This window comes from Sinocyclocheilus rhinocerous, unplaced genomic scaffold (assembly GCF_001515625.1).
Source record: "Sinocyclocheilus rhinocerous isolate Xijiao unplaced genomic scaffold, SAMN03320098_v1.1 scaffold1038, whole genome shotgun sequence".
Classification (NCBI taxonomy): domain Eukaryota; kingdom Metazoa; phylum Chordata; class Actinopteri; order Cypriniformes; family Cyprinidae; genus Sinocyclocheilus; species Sinocyclocheilus rhinocerous.
This window is the reverse complement of record NW_015632707.1, coordinates 275,271-288,947: the sequence shown is the minus strand read 5'-3', so window position 1 is coordinate 288,947 and position 13,677 is coordinate 275,271. Positions and strand designations below refer to the sequence as shown.

The following is a 13,677-nucleotide window of genomic DNA, read 5'->3' as shown; positions in this document are numbered from 1 at the left end:
TTTTATTTTATTTTATTTTATTTTATTTTATTTTATTTTACTTTACTTTACACCGAGGAGAAAAAAGCAATTGTTTTGCCTTATGTAATATTTTATATCCATTCCTCTCCTCTTGTGACCCAAATGTATGTACAAAAGTTGATCTCTTTTTATTTTATTTTATTTTATTTTACCCTTCACTAAACTCTGCTTATATTTTATTTTATTTTATTTTAGAAATTATCTGAACCTTCACTAAACTCTAACATTTATTTCATTAAAAAAATTATTTAATTTTATTTATTTTAATATTATTATTTTTTTATTTATTACTTTTTATTTATTACTTTTTTATTTTATTTTATTAATAATTTATTTATTAGGTATTTGTAACTTAGGGGTAAATTAGGCAATTGATTGATTAATTGATTTATACATACATACCTACATACCTACATACACACTACCTACATTCTAATCTCTATTGGTTGGTGACTAGTGAATAAGTGAAAGAGCGTGCACTGAACTGTTTAGTGAGTTGGATCCGTGTTGTTTGTCTTGCATCATGAGCGTGTCGTGTGCTCACTGTGTCCTTCACTCCCCATGGACTAGAAAGACAGTCCTCCCTGTAACTAGATGCTCGCTACTGAAAAATCCCAGGCCTCTAAACCTCTTTGTGCTGAAGAGCATGAGCGCATTTATTTATTTATTCATTTATTTTTGGCTGCTTGGTTTTGCACAGGACACACACACACACACACTATCCCAGGCTGTTTTCTGTTGAGTCAGGGAAGCCATCTGCCACACAGCGATAATGACCCGCCAGGGACGCGCGGCCTGGTACAACCAGAGATGAATTAAAACGCGAGAAAATAACGAATGCTTGGCTCCGCTCGAGTCTTACCACGTTTTACAGTGTCTGTCATCACCCGCCCCCACTGATGTCAGCAGATGCCCTTAAAAAGTCTGAAATGTGCATTTTATGCGTTTCTCACCAGGACTGTGGGAAAATTTGATATGCAATATTGTGTTTTGATACAATCGTGCTTATAAAAAGCCGAGCCGGGTGAGGAAGATTTAACATTTCGTGACAGCTGGTCGTAGGAAATGCATAGGATTATTACAGCGGAAAATACCACGTCATAAATGATGCATTTTTACGAGGATTAGAAAACACTTGGGAGATGAACAGGGCAAAAAATGGAAAAAGCGAGAGGCTGTGAAGAATTATTAGGCTTTATAACATGTCGAGGAGTGTGTTGCGATCATGAAACGAGGTAACTGTCGGTCAACGTAAGACAGAAATCAATCCTGAGACAACAAAAGCTTTGTTTAGTCTCCGGCCTTTTATGCCTTCAGTTGTTCATGCAAAGTTTGTCAGGTTTTGTGAACTAGGACAAAGTTGAGGTAGGTGGGCTTCGAAAGTCTGGAGGGACAGAGTGTCTAATAGGTTCTTTTTTGTCTCCCTGGATCTCTCGGAGGAAAGTAGACTTTGTTTGGGTATTGCTTAGGGTTAGAGTGTCTCTATGTGCTGCTTCCGTTAATTAGGTTTAAATTTGTGGTTTAAAGATATGATAGCTATTCCATACTGTATGGTGTCATCTTGCTTTCCGCATAAGAAATTTCACAAATATGTGCCTTTATATTTACAGACGTTTTGTTTTATTTTATTTTATTTTGTTTTGTGTTGTGTTGTGTTTTGGTAATTTCAACAGTGGTAACTGGTAAACTATTAATTCATTCATTCATCTAAGTAATTATGCATCTTTGCATTATTATATATTTGTTTATATCAACCATGATATCGATTTCATACAAATTGATGATAGTTTTTTTTTTTTTTTTTTTTAAACCTTGGGAGCTCAAATGAAATTGAATAGAAATTGAAATGGAATACTTTAGAAAGCCTATATAGTTTTTATATATAATGTATAATTCTATTTTAGTATATACTGTAATAGTTTTTAATAATATTTTGAATTAAAATAACCAGTTACAGTATTTTTATAGAATTTCTCGTTTCTTTTTTAATTTTATTTAAAGTTTTAGCAATTTTGTTGTGTATCATTTGCTATTTTTAATCGTTTTAATTTGCTTAAATACATCTATATAGCTTTTATTAATTATTATTTTAGGTTAAGGTTTAGTTATTTTAACACATCAAGTTAAACTAAATTAAAATGGCAACTATATATTATTTGATTTGAAGTAATAGAACCGTTTTAAATGGTTTCAATTGTAGTTTCAGTAGCTTTAGTTAGCTATAATAACCCTGATTCTGAAAATGTTGTTTTTCCAGTTCTGTGGCTTGTGTTGTCCCAGAACTCAAGAATTAGTACGGTTTTGAAATGTATCGATCAAGCTGGAAAGGTTTTTGCAGCACTTACCGTCTGGAGGTCGGCCCTCTGCATGCGCACGCACCAGTCATGATGAGATGTTTCGGTTGTTGATGATGTCAACGTGCAGCGTAACCCCACAACAAATTGGCTTTGGGCCGAGGTGACAGAGATGCATGATGGGTAAATTGATGAAGTAAAGCGCAGGTCAGGGAGGATAATGGAAGAGAGGAAAACAATTATTGTTATTATTATTATTATTGTTGTTGTTGTTGTTGTTGTTTCCGGTAAATAAATAATTCTAAGTAGGTGCTAAGTAAGGAATAAACTGCAGTGTGGACAAGTCGTGTCTATTAATGCATTGTATATTTTATATATATATATATATTTAAATGGTTTCAATTGTAGTTTCAGTAGCTTTAGTTAGCTATAATAACCCTGATTCTGAAAATGTTGTTTTTCCAGTTCTGTGGCTTGTGTTGTCCCAGAACTCAAGAATTAGTACGGTTTTGAAATGTATCGATCAAGCTGGAAAGGTTTTTGCAGCACTTACCGTCTGGAGGTCGGCCCTCTGCATGCGCACGCACCAGTCATGATGAGATGTTGCGGTTGTTGATGATGTCAACGTGCAGCGTAACCCCACAACAAATTGGCTTTGGGCCGAGGTGACAGAGATGCATGATGGGTAAATTGATGAAGTAAAGCGCAGGTCAGGGAGGATAATGGAAGAGAGGAAAACACGGTGGCCGGAACAGAGGGTTGATGACGGGGTCTTTTCCATTAACTCAGGGGTTTTGGGAGCGATGCAGGGTTAACTCGTCTCTCTCGGGCCGGATCACTCCGTCTGCCTGTTTGACACCGCATCTCAACTCAATAAAAGTTGAGCAAAGAAAAGCAAGTGAAGCAAAGTCTCTAAACTTCCTCTGCTATTACTCTTAACTCGAGTCGGAATGTCGTGCCTTTTTCTTGTTTATTTTACAGCTTTTTTAAAGCAGCTTTGTTCTCCCACTCCTTCATGCCGAATAATCAGCAATCGTTCCATTTTATTTAGCTGGCTGTTTTTATGAATAAAGTGCGCTTTTGTGCCTCAGTGCACAAATTCCTTGTTTTTCATTGTGCACTATAAATGCTAAGAAAATGCTTGTATAACAGCTTCATTTGGAGTAAATGTGCAACCCTGGTTTTATTTTATTTTGTTTTGTTTTGTTTTGTTTTATTTTATTTTATTTTATTATTGTTATTATTATTATTATTGTTGTTGTTGTTGTTGTTGTTTCCGGTAAATAAATAATTCTAAGTAGGTGCTAAGTAAGGAATAAACTGCAGTGTGGACAAGTCGTGTCTATTAATGCATTGTATATTTTATATATATATATATTTTTTTTTTTTCATATGTATTTTATTTTATTAATTGGCTGTTTGAAGTTAATTGTGAATTGCTAGAAAACGACAGCTTAATTTGGATTACATTGTCATCACTTTTTATTTTATTATTTTCATTTGTTGTGTAATATTCTTTTAGCATTTTATTTTTGAATAGTCTATTTAAGGTTAATTGTACCGTATTGTCCCGAATATAAGACGATGTTTTTTTCTTGGAAATACATCTGAAAAAACGCGGTCGTCTTATATTCAGGGTCTAGACTTTGACATGTCAATATACACAGACACGCTCTGCCAGTTTAAATCTAGATTAAAGACCCATCTCTTTAACCTGGTTTACATATAACACACTATCACATTTCTATAATTCAAATCTATTAAAGGTTATTTAATTAAACATTATTACCGTATTGTCCCGAATATAAGACAATATTTTTTTCTTGGAAATACATCTGAAAAAACGCGGTCGTCTTATATTCAGGGTCTAGACTTTGACATGTCAATATACACCCACAACAATAGGTGGCGCCGAATACGCATAAAAAGAGTGTGCCATGAAATAAGTAATGTGATGCGTGTTGTAAAGATCGTGAGTAAAACAAAAGAGAAAGAAAACCTTACAGCTGCATGAGTCGTGACTGTCACGTTAGCCTGATGGGACCAACTCTACTTCTACTGTTAATAAGATTTTGGTAGGCTACTATTAGATGGATAGCCTAAATGTCCTAATTCAGATGGGCTACCTGTTTTTTTTTTTTTTATGGTATATCAAAAAGTGTATATTTTTTAAATGTGATTGTTGGTACATTTGACCAGTTTTTACCATACTTTCAAAACAAAAATTAAAATAGGAAAAATATGCAATATGAAAATAATTGAAGACAAAATGTGTTTTACTGAGAAAAAACAAGATTTGGTTTTTAAAAAGCCTTTTTCCAAAAGGTACATCTGGAAAAAGGGGGGTCGTCTTATAATCGGGGTCGTCTTATATTCGGGCCAATACGGTAATAAGTAATTTGAAGTAAATTTGCATCACTTTTATTTTATTATTAATATATTGTGGTTTTTATATTTATATATTTATTTTATATTTAAATTGTGTATTTTATACACGTATTCATTATCCAAAGTGACTTACAAATCAAGCGCATCACATTCACGTCTCCGTTTTTGGTTGCGGATTGTTCAATTGCTTGATGTAGAGGTGTGTCTTCAGACGGAAGGGAATGCGCTCTTGACCAATCAGCATCCAGAACTAGAATTGGTCTCAGATTCACGAAATTACCATATTGACATGAACCTAGTTATGACGTTTCCCTGCTCAAATGAGCTTATATGGGGTCATTTGTGTTGACTTTTTAGATATTGCTTTGAAATTCATCATGCGGTAGCATCAAACACATGAAATTGAGGCAGTAATGAGGGGCCGACCAAAGTAATGCACGTTACACGAACGTTTCCCCGCATCAAATCTGAATGATCTGTTAATGAAGACGGACTGCTGGCCTTAGCCTCTCCTGAGTGATTATACGTGGGAAATTGGACATCGCTGTTGAAGAGGACAGTTGCATGTGTTTTGTAGGGGTTTCTCTCAAGCCCCCCGGGGCCTCCACAGGGGCCCCCCGCTGAGGCGTTTAAGCAGGAACCGAAGTCTCACAGAGGGAGGGAGCGTTAGCATTGTATTGCGCTCTACAGGGTCCCGCTTCCGGCACCTTCCCCGAAACACAAAGTGAGATGTCACTCAACTTCCCCTCGTTCGACAGCGCTCGGTGTAATATGACATATCTGGAGCCCAGATCTGCGTCCCATTAGCTCAGAGACAAAAAAGCTACATAACGACTCTGCGGGAATTAATTAATCATGACGGTTAGCAGTGCGCGGTGAGGAAGTCATTTCAGAAGAAAAACTTTTCCCAAACTTTCACAAAAACTCTGCTCTCGCATGACGTCGATTTGCACTTTAATTTAAATTCAGCAAAAAAAGACCCTTGTAATAATTAGCGGTTGATTTAACTTGAGAAAAAAGAGATCTAGACTTTTCCGAAAGGACAAAGCGCTCTTATGAAACAACTATTTTATCTCTGTGCGCATTGTAATTATATGAGCAATCAACGCTAGAATCCATACTGCTAATTTCATTAGCTTTTCAGCGCTGCAGCCAGGGCTATAATTGAGTTTCATTCTTATTTATTTATTTCTTTTATAATCGAATGATAGATTTTTCGTCAAAAGACTTGATTGCAGTGCCCAAATCTGCAGAAAACGCATAAATACTCTGGGAATTATGTTTTTGGTTAATAGCACTTTTGTGTCTAATAGACTAGGAAATATTGGACTTTCTTTTGTTAGCGTGTCCGTGGCGGTTGAAATTGAGTGCAGCTATCCTTTAGTTTGTTCTGAATTATGCACGGACCTCATTCAGGCTGCGGTGAATCTATTCCCGCTAGTATATTTCCGTCTCTTCAGACTATAGTGCGGTGAAGGCCAATGTCATGATTAATGTTTTTTAATCTTTTCCCCGCCTGGTGTATTTTGTGTTATGGACCATCATTGTTGAGGAGCTATTTTTGCAGCAGAGGAGGAAGGGCACAGGGCCACAAGAGCACATATTCATGTAAAAAAAAAAAAAAAAAAAAAAAAAAAAAAAAAAAAAAAAAAAAAAAAAAAAAAAAAAAAAAAAAAAAAAAAAAAAAAAAAAAAAAAAAAAAAAAAAAAAAAAAAAAAAAAAAAAAAAAAAAAAAAAAAAAAAAAAAAAAAAAAAAAATGCCATGTTGCATTGTGAGTAAACTGTATGGCAATCTGGTTTCGATCCTGTGACCTCATGTTCAAAAGACTAAATCTGGGACTTAAACGGATAGTTCAAAATTGTGTCATCATTTACTCACCATTATGTCATTCCAAACCCATACATGCTTTCTGTGGAACACAAAAGAAGATATCTTGAAGAATGTGTAAAGAATGTGTTTTTTGGCCATACAATGAAAGCCAATGGGGTCCAAGTTTGTTTGGGCCCCAGCGGTCTTCAAAATATCTTCTGTTTTGCGGAAGATCATCAGTTTTGGAACGGCATGAGGGTGACGTTCGCTTAGCATTCAAAATGCCATTTTTAACACCCAACCTAAAGATATCAAACATAAGGTATAAGGATACGATCACAACCTGAACAGCTTTTGTGACGTGTATTATGTGAACTTACCAAACGTCCGAAAACAATGCTGTGTGCTTGACCGAATGTGCTTGTGATTGAATGTGTGTACCAGGGGCATTTCCTCCGAGGAGGCGTGGGAGGCAGTGCCTCCTGAAAAAGTTCATAGTTTTTAGTAAAACACAACCCAAAAATATTTATTTACAAGTTTAATTTTGTTTATTGATTTGTTTTTTGTACACCAAAGCCAGACTAATGAAATTTCTAGTCCTGCCTTACTCAACACACTTGAGTTCTCGCTATACAAGAACATTACAAATCCATGGATTTCAATGCAGACGGTGCGTCACAAGGATGTAAAGGAAAGACACAAGGGTTTGCGGTAAGGGTTTGAGGTAAACATACATTGACCAGTGAGAATTTCAAACAGGTCCAGGTTTTCAGAAATCCAATTGGCTGTATTCCCACTTGATTTCAGACTGACCCGGCTCTTTCCACATTCTCGAAACGGATTTTACACTTTCATATAAATCAAACGCTCCATCAGAGGAGGTTTCTCTAGTGTGTAAGCACCCGTAGGATCTGCTATCATAACTCTGTCTGTCTTTGAAATTATAGTTATAGTGTTGGGATGAATATAAACAGTAAGAGGAAGTTTTTGCTTCTTGCGTACACTCGTGTTGTAACCTTGGTGCATTATTGCATTGGCGAATGACTCTGATGTGACCCTCAAAAGATGAATAATGCATAAAGAAATAATTGTTTTCCAGTGGATGCCCTTGTCACAGCGGAAAATGGAGTTATTATGAGTAAATCCCACATCCAGAACCAAACCCTAGTTCTGGGTTGACTCAAACATCGACACCATTAGGGTCACTGCTGGAAAATGAGAAATTCTGAGAAGAGTCAGACCTCCATGTGCCTCTGAAGAATTTCACATTACGAGACCACCTATTAGACAGTGCACTTCATCTGTGCTCTCTTCTTGAAAAATGGAGAAAAAATATTGATGACGATGTTTTTTGTATAGGCAGATGCTGTTTAAATGCCAATGTCTGCTAATAGCTTCTACTGTACTTCTGAATAGCAATAGCGGATAGGAAATCTTGGTTCACTGCATTGACTTTACCATGGATAGTGGTAATAAATTAACATCAACAATATATCAAAATTGACTCCATTGTCAGCATGATTACTCCAGTCTTCAGTGTAACATGATCCTTCAGAAATCATTCTAATATGCTAATTTGCTGCTCAAGAAAATGCTTTATTATCAATGCAGATGTGTTTTTTGTTTTGTTTTGTTTTGTTTTGTGTTTTATGAATTGGCCATTTAATGTTTATTGTTAATTGCTAGAAAATGACAGCTTAATTTGCACTTTAATTATTTTTTAATAATTAAAATATTTTTTTTTTTCTATTTTTCTATATTTTATTATTTTATTTTATTTGTTATTGTGATGGTTTTATTTTATGAATTGGCTGTTTAAGGTTAATTGTGAATTGCTAGAAAATGACAGCTTAATTTGGAGTAAATGCACATCCTTTTATTATCTATTTGATCTTATTTTCATTTATTGTATTTTATTATTTTATTTTGTAAATAGGCAGTTTAATATGAATTGTGAATTGTTATAAAATGACTTAATTAAACTTAAATATACATCTATTTTATTTTATTTTGAGATGTTATTTTAATGAAAATAACAAAATCAGACAAATGTTTTAAACTGTATTTAGACATGTCCTAAATATTTTTTATCAGGGTTGCAAAAGTTACAAATCTCATATAATAAATAAATGTAAAGTAAATTGACTTGTGAAATATTTAATTAGACCTCCTGAGGTTGATCCAAATATAAAACACTCCGCGATTACGCTGTTTGATGAAGCCTTTTAATCTTTCTAATATTTTGGCCTGGGTTTAAATCTCATTTTATGGTACACTGTAAATGGAGGAATTTTAATGAAGGCATTTAATAACTGTCTCCACGACACTTCTAGTTTTCTTGCTCTTATGCTAAATAATTAATCACCAATCCTAGTCTGACATGAGTGCTTCTAAGAACTTGAGAAATACTGATTATAAGAGCCAGACTCCTTCACAATGTGTAATTAGAGACTCATAATTTCAGCCATGCAGAAAACGCAGAGGAAATCGCAAAAACCAAACGTAAAAGCAGAAACCTGACATAAACACACATTTGTGTGTGTCATTTACATATTTTAATTACAGTTATTCAAATTTATATTAGGGTAGAATATTAGTTGTTTTTTTATCGTGAATAGAATGTAATCAGAATCTGGAATTGGTATGAAGTAAAATTGAATTTGTAACAACATAAAATATGACCCATTAAATCCAGGGTTTATGAAGCCATGTAATTGGCTCTGATTTTCCTAATTTATTTAGCAGTTTCTCTTTGATCCACTATGTTTTAAGGTGGTTTCACACTAGAGTATTTGTCCTTTTGATTCCCACGGTCTGTTCGTTTGGTCGGTGTGATTGAGTGAAGTGTTTGGAGTCATATAGTCTGATCTCAGTCGTATGTATTGTCTCTTCACAGGCGGCGGGTCTTTCTCCCGGTGAGACGCAGACTCCGAGTCTCCTGTTGGCTCCTGGAGTGAGATGGGGCCAGACCCCCATCAACCAGTCCACCCCGTGGGAGACCGACGAGCCTCCCACCAAGCAGCACAGAGAGAGCGACACCACAGGTACGCCAGCACCTGTCTTCACCTGTTCCTTCAGATCAGGACAACAGACAGGAAACAGTATGTTTGCCTTGGATGAGTTGCTCATGTTGTTGTATTCTTCATTTGAAAGTCACTTTAGATGAAAACTGCAGCTACTGTATATTTATAAATGAGTTCATAAACAGGGTTTTAAAACAAATCGGGGGGTTGGTAAGAATTTTTTGTTTTAAAATGTCAATTTATTGGCTCAAAAATACAGTAAAAAATAGTAATATTCTGAAATACTCAAATTACCATTTAAAATGATTGTTTTCTACTTTACCATGGATAGTGGTAATAAATTAACATCAACAATATATCAAAATTGACTCCATTGTCAGCATGATTACTCCAGTCTTCAGTGTAACATGATCCTTCAGAAATCATTCTAATATGCTAATTTGCTGCTCAAGAAAATGCTTTATTATCAATGCAGATGTGTTGGTTAATTTTTTGTGAAACTGTTCAAAAAAAGTTCAAAAGGACAGCATTTATTAGTAAGAGATATATTTTGTAACATTATAAATATCCTTACTGGCACTTTTGATTAATTTAATGTGCCCTTGCTAAATAAAATCATTAATTTATTTTTTAAAAAGTGACCCAAAAGCTTTTGAATTGTAGTGTATACTTTTCTGGTCTTTTTTTTTTTTGGAATGGTTAATCAGACTGTGTTATTCTGTAGGACATTGCAGGTTATTGGCAGCCAAATGCCTATTGCAGGTCCTATCTTACATTTTGTTTTGTTTGTTTCTCATTGAATATCCTGTTTCACTTGAAAATGGTCTCATTACTAGAGGTAATATCAACAGCAATTCACATAGACTTTAAATGAAGCTCCTCCAAATAACATCCAAAAGTTTCTTCTTTGGTTATTTAGCAAACAGCTTCTTACCCAAGGTGCATAGATGCCATAAAACAATAATTGAGTTTCACAGTTTCCCCCAGATGAAGTGTATGGCTGAATGTCAAATGTGATGTTGGTTGTTCTTGACTCGGTTTTTCCGTTCTTGCTCCGCAGGGCCCCCATGGGTGCCTCCAGTGGTGGCGGCCAGTCAGCCCAGCCTATTGGCCCATTCGTATAGGATGCCTCAGCCGCCCGCCTACAGCCAAGGAGTGTCCGTCCAGTCTCCCGTCATCGGAGTGACCCCGGCCATCCAGACCCCCATCCCACCGCACCATCCGCTCATGACTGCCCACTTCCAGCTTCCACCCCTCTCCTCCCAACCGCCCGGCAGCCTGGTCCTCAACCTACAGAACCAGTCGCCCTACGCCACCAGCCAGCCGCCAATCACCCCGTCGCCCCTGACGACGGCCGGCCAGGTAGTTCACCCCGCCCCTCAGAACGTGGTGGGAAACGGTCACATGACGCACCCGCTCATACAGCCGCCCGCTTTGCCTTGCGCCGCGCTGCCGCTAACGAACGGCCAGGCGATGACTCAGCCGGCCTCAGCCAATCAGGAAAGTTTGAACAGGCTTCAGATGCTCCGTACAGTCGGAATGGGGAAGTACGAGTTCACGGACCCTAGTCATCCGAAAGGTAAGCGGTTCCCTTAGCTTGTGCGTTTGCGACTAACCAACGTGTCCGAGGATGTCTTGATGTATCTTTTCCAGGGAAATGATCACAAACATGTCAGCGAGACATGGTTATAAAACCTGCCGAGTAACAGCCGGCGGTGTAAAAGCATCTCCGAGGTCGTGGATTCAGTCCTGAAACAACTGTCTCATAAGCAGACCTATTCCTCGCAAACATTTACGCCAGTTCCTGAGAGTCTCCTGCTGTGAATTCTTGACGGTTTTCAAGGCTGTAAATTGTTGTTTGTACAAGATAACCTTGGACGAGACTCTGTCAGTCCAGAAACAGATGTTACGTATTCCCTGAGCAATTTTCACATTTAATGAAGCTTTTAATCTAGGTTTAGATTGGCTTTCTAAGCTCATTTGATTTTTTTTATGAGCTCTATAAAATGAGTGCAATTTACTTTCCACATCGATGCAACTTGCAATTGTCTCTTAAGATGCAAAAGAGCCAATTACATTAGACTTGCATGCATTTTTGTAATGTAACTGCACAGTTAAAGCTGTGGCATTGAAGCAGGTTTGGCTCTCTTGTTGTGAAAACTAAAGTAGACTAATGTGCCAAGTGAAAGGCTCTGCTTACATAATAATGCAACCCAAATGGTTTATTTCTCTATAAATTAAGTCTTATTCATATCAGTCATAGCAAATGTTTATTTTTATAGTCTTCCCTGTTGAAAAACAACAGCAACTTGATGATTTGTTGGTCTAAGCTGGTTTACGTTGGTCCAGCCAGTAGGGCTGCACAATTAATCGAATTTCTAATCACGATTACAATTATGGATGCCACAATTACGTAACCGTTCAAAGTCCACTTATGTTATTCTGTGTGCTTAAGATGCTTTTTTTTTTCTACATGTAATCTTAAGGGTTTTTCCATTGTGTTAATTTTAGTTTTAGTATAACACTATAATACCATTTATATTTTAAATGTTTTATAATTTAAAGAAGAAACCAATCCGATGTATATTTGACATTTGAGGCTTAATACTATAGAAAAGCACTAAAAGTGCTTTCAGCTTGTTTATTTTCATATAAAAATACGGCATGCAGTTGCATCAAACAATGGTATAAACATCATTCAATGTAAATTGTGATAATCGTAATTAATAATCGCAATTACAATTTCAAGGCAATAATCGACAATTATGATTTTTGTCATAATCGTGCAGCCCTACTAGCCAGTCTTCCAGACTGACCAGCCCAACAAAACTGGCCAAAACTGCTATAAACCATCAGGTTAGACCAGGGGTAGGCAAGTTCGGTCCTAGAGAGCCGCAGTCCTGCAGAGTTCAGCTCCAACCCTAATCAGACACACCTGAACAAGCTAATCAATGTCTTCAGGATTACTAAGGCTATAGGCAGGTGAGTTTTTTTTTTTCAGGGTTGGAGCTGAACTCTGCAGGACTGCGGCTCTCTAGGACCGAACATGCCTACCCCTGAACTAGAGTAACAGTGGACTGATAAGGCAGGTGGCTCAAAATTATATGATAAAATAGAACATTAGCAGGCATGTTGCAGTCTTTTTTATTTTCTTTTAATACTCTTTAAGACACTAAGCATTTTCACTATCACGTACCCACATAATCTGACATTTAAAGTGCATTTTTATGTTTTATAGAGGTTGAATTTTCTTGATTTTGTGAGTATTTTCACTGGTGACAAGAATACTTTGTACTGTTTACTTATGTCTCTTTTCACTAATTAAATGACACTGTCACTCATTGCTTATTTTGGGCACAGTGTTAATGCTTTGTATCTGTTAAAAAAAGATTACATTTTGAATCTCCAATAGGGATGGCACTGGAGAGTTACACCATAGTGAACTTCATCATTGGACCTTATTCATGAAACATGATTTGTATTCAAATTATTGAATTGAATGTGATTGGATATGTGCGAATGGATTTACACAGAATTCATTCTGCTCGTGTTTCATAAATAAGGCCCAGTTTGGCTCAAAGCATTTAATCTGTGCTTTTGTACCATAAAATGCTTTGAATGCTTTAAAAACATCTGCCAAATGTTACAGTAGTTAGATAAATAACCAACCAACTTACTCTTTAAAATGTCATGTAAAACATCAAATCAAACTAAGCCTTTTGTCATTACTGATTTGATGATCTAAATGGATGAGAAGGTCAAAGAAATGAAAGTTTTTAAATATTTGAACTTTTGTAGTTCACCAATCACCCATCATGTTAACGGCATATACAAGAATATAGATTCATATTCTTAACTATTTGTATTTTGTGTGATATGACAATAATGTATCATGCAATGCATCTGGTAACACTTTATAATAATGTTCATTAATAAATCATTAACAAACATTATATAATGCTTAATGGATCATTAGTTAATATATATTCAAAGAGTTAAAAACGTGAGATAATGTGTTTGTTAATGTTTGCTAATAAACTTATTAAACATTAGATAATGTTCAAACAAACATTATTTCATGTAAGTTAAAATGCTTACAAATGTCATTAAACTTTCAATTCCATATGATCAAGCACTTATT

At 35.9% G+C, this 13,677-nt stretch overlaps 1 protein-coding gene across 5 annotated transcripts in view; it reads left to right on the top strand.

Moving 5' to 3' along the window:
* Positions 1-13,677, top strand: part of LOC107742703 (kelch-like protein 29) — a 287,726-nt gene that overhangs the window by 150,721 nt on the left and 123,328 nt on the right. For all 5 annotated transcript variants that reach the window (XM_016555731.1, XM_016555728.1, XM_016555730.1 and 2 more), the window contains 2 exons: positions 9,410-9,557; positions 10,597-11,115. In XM_016555731.1, coding sequence (XP_016411217.1) covers positions 9,410-9,557; positions 10,597-11,115 — 667 coding nt within the window. The remainder of the gene's footprint in view (positions 1-9,409; positions 9,558-10,596; positions 11,116-13,677) is intronic.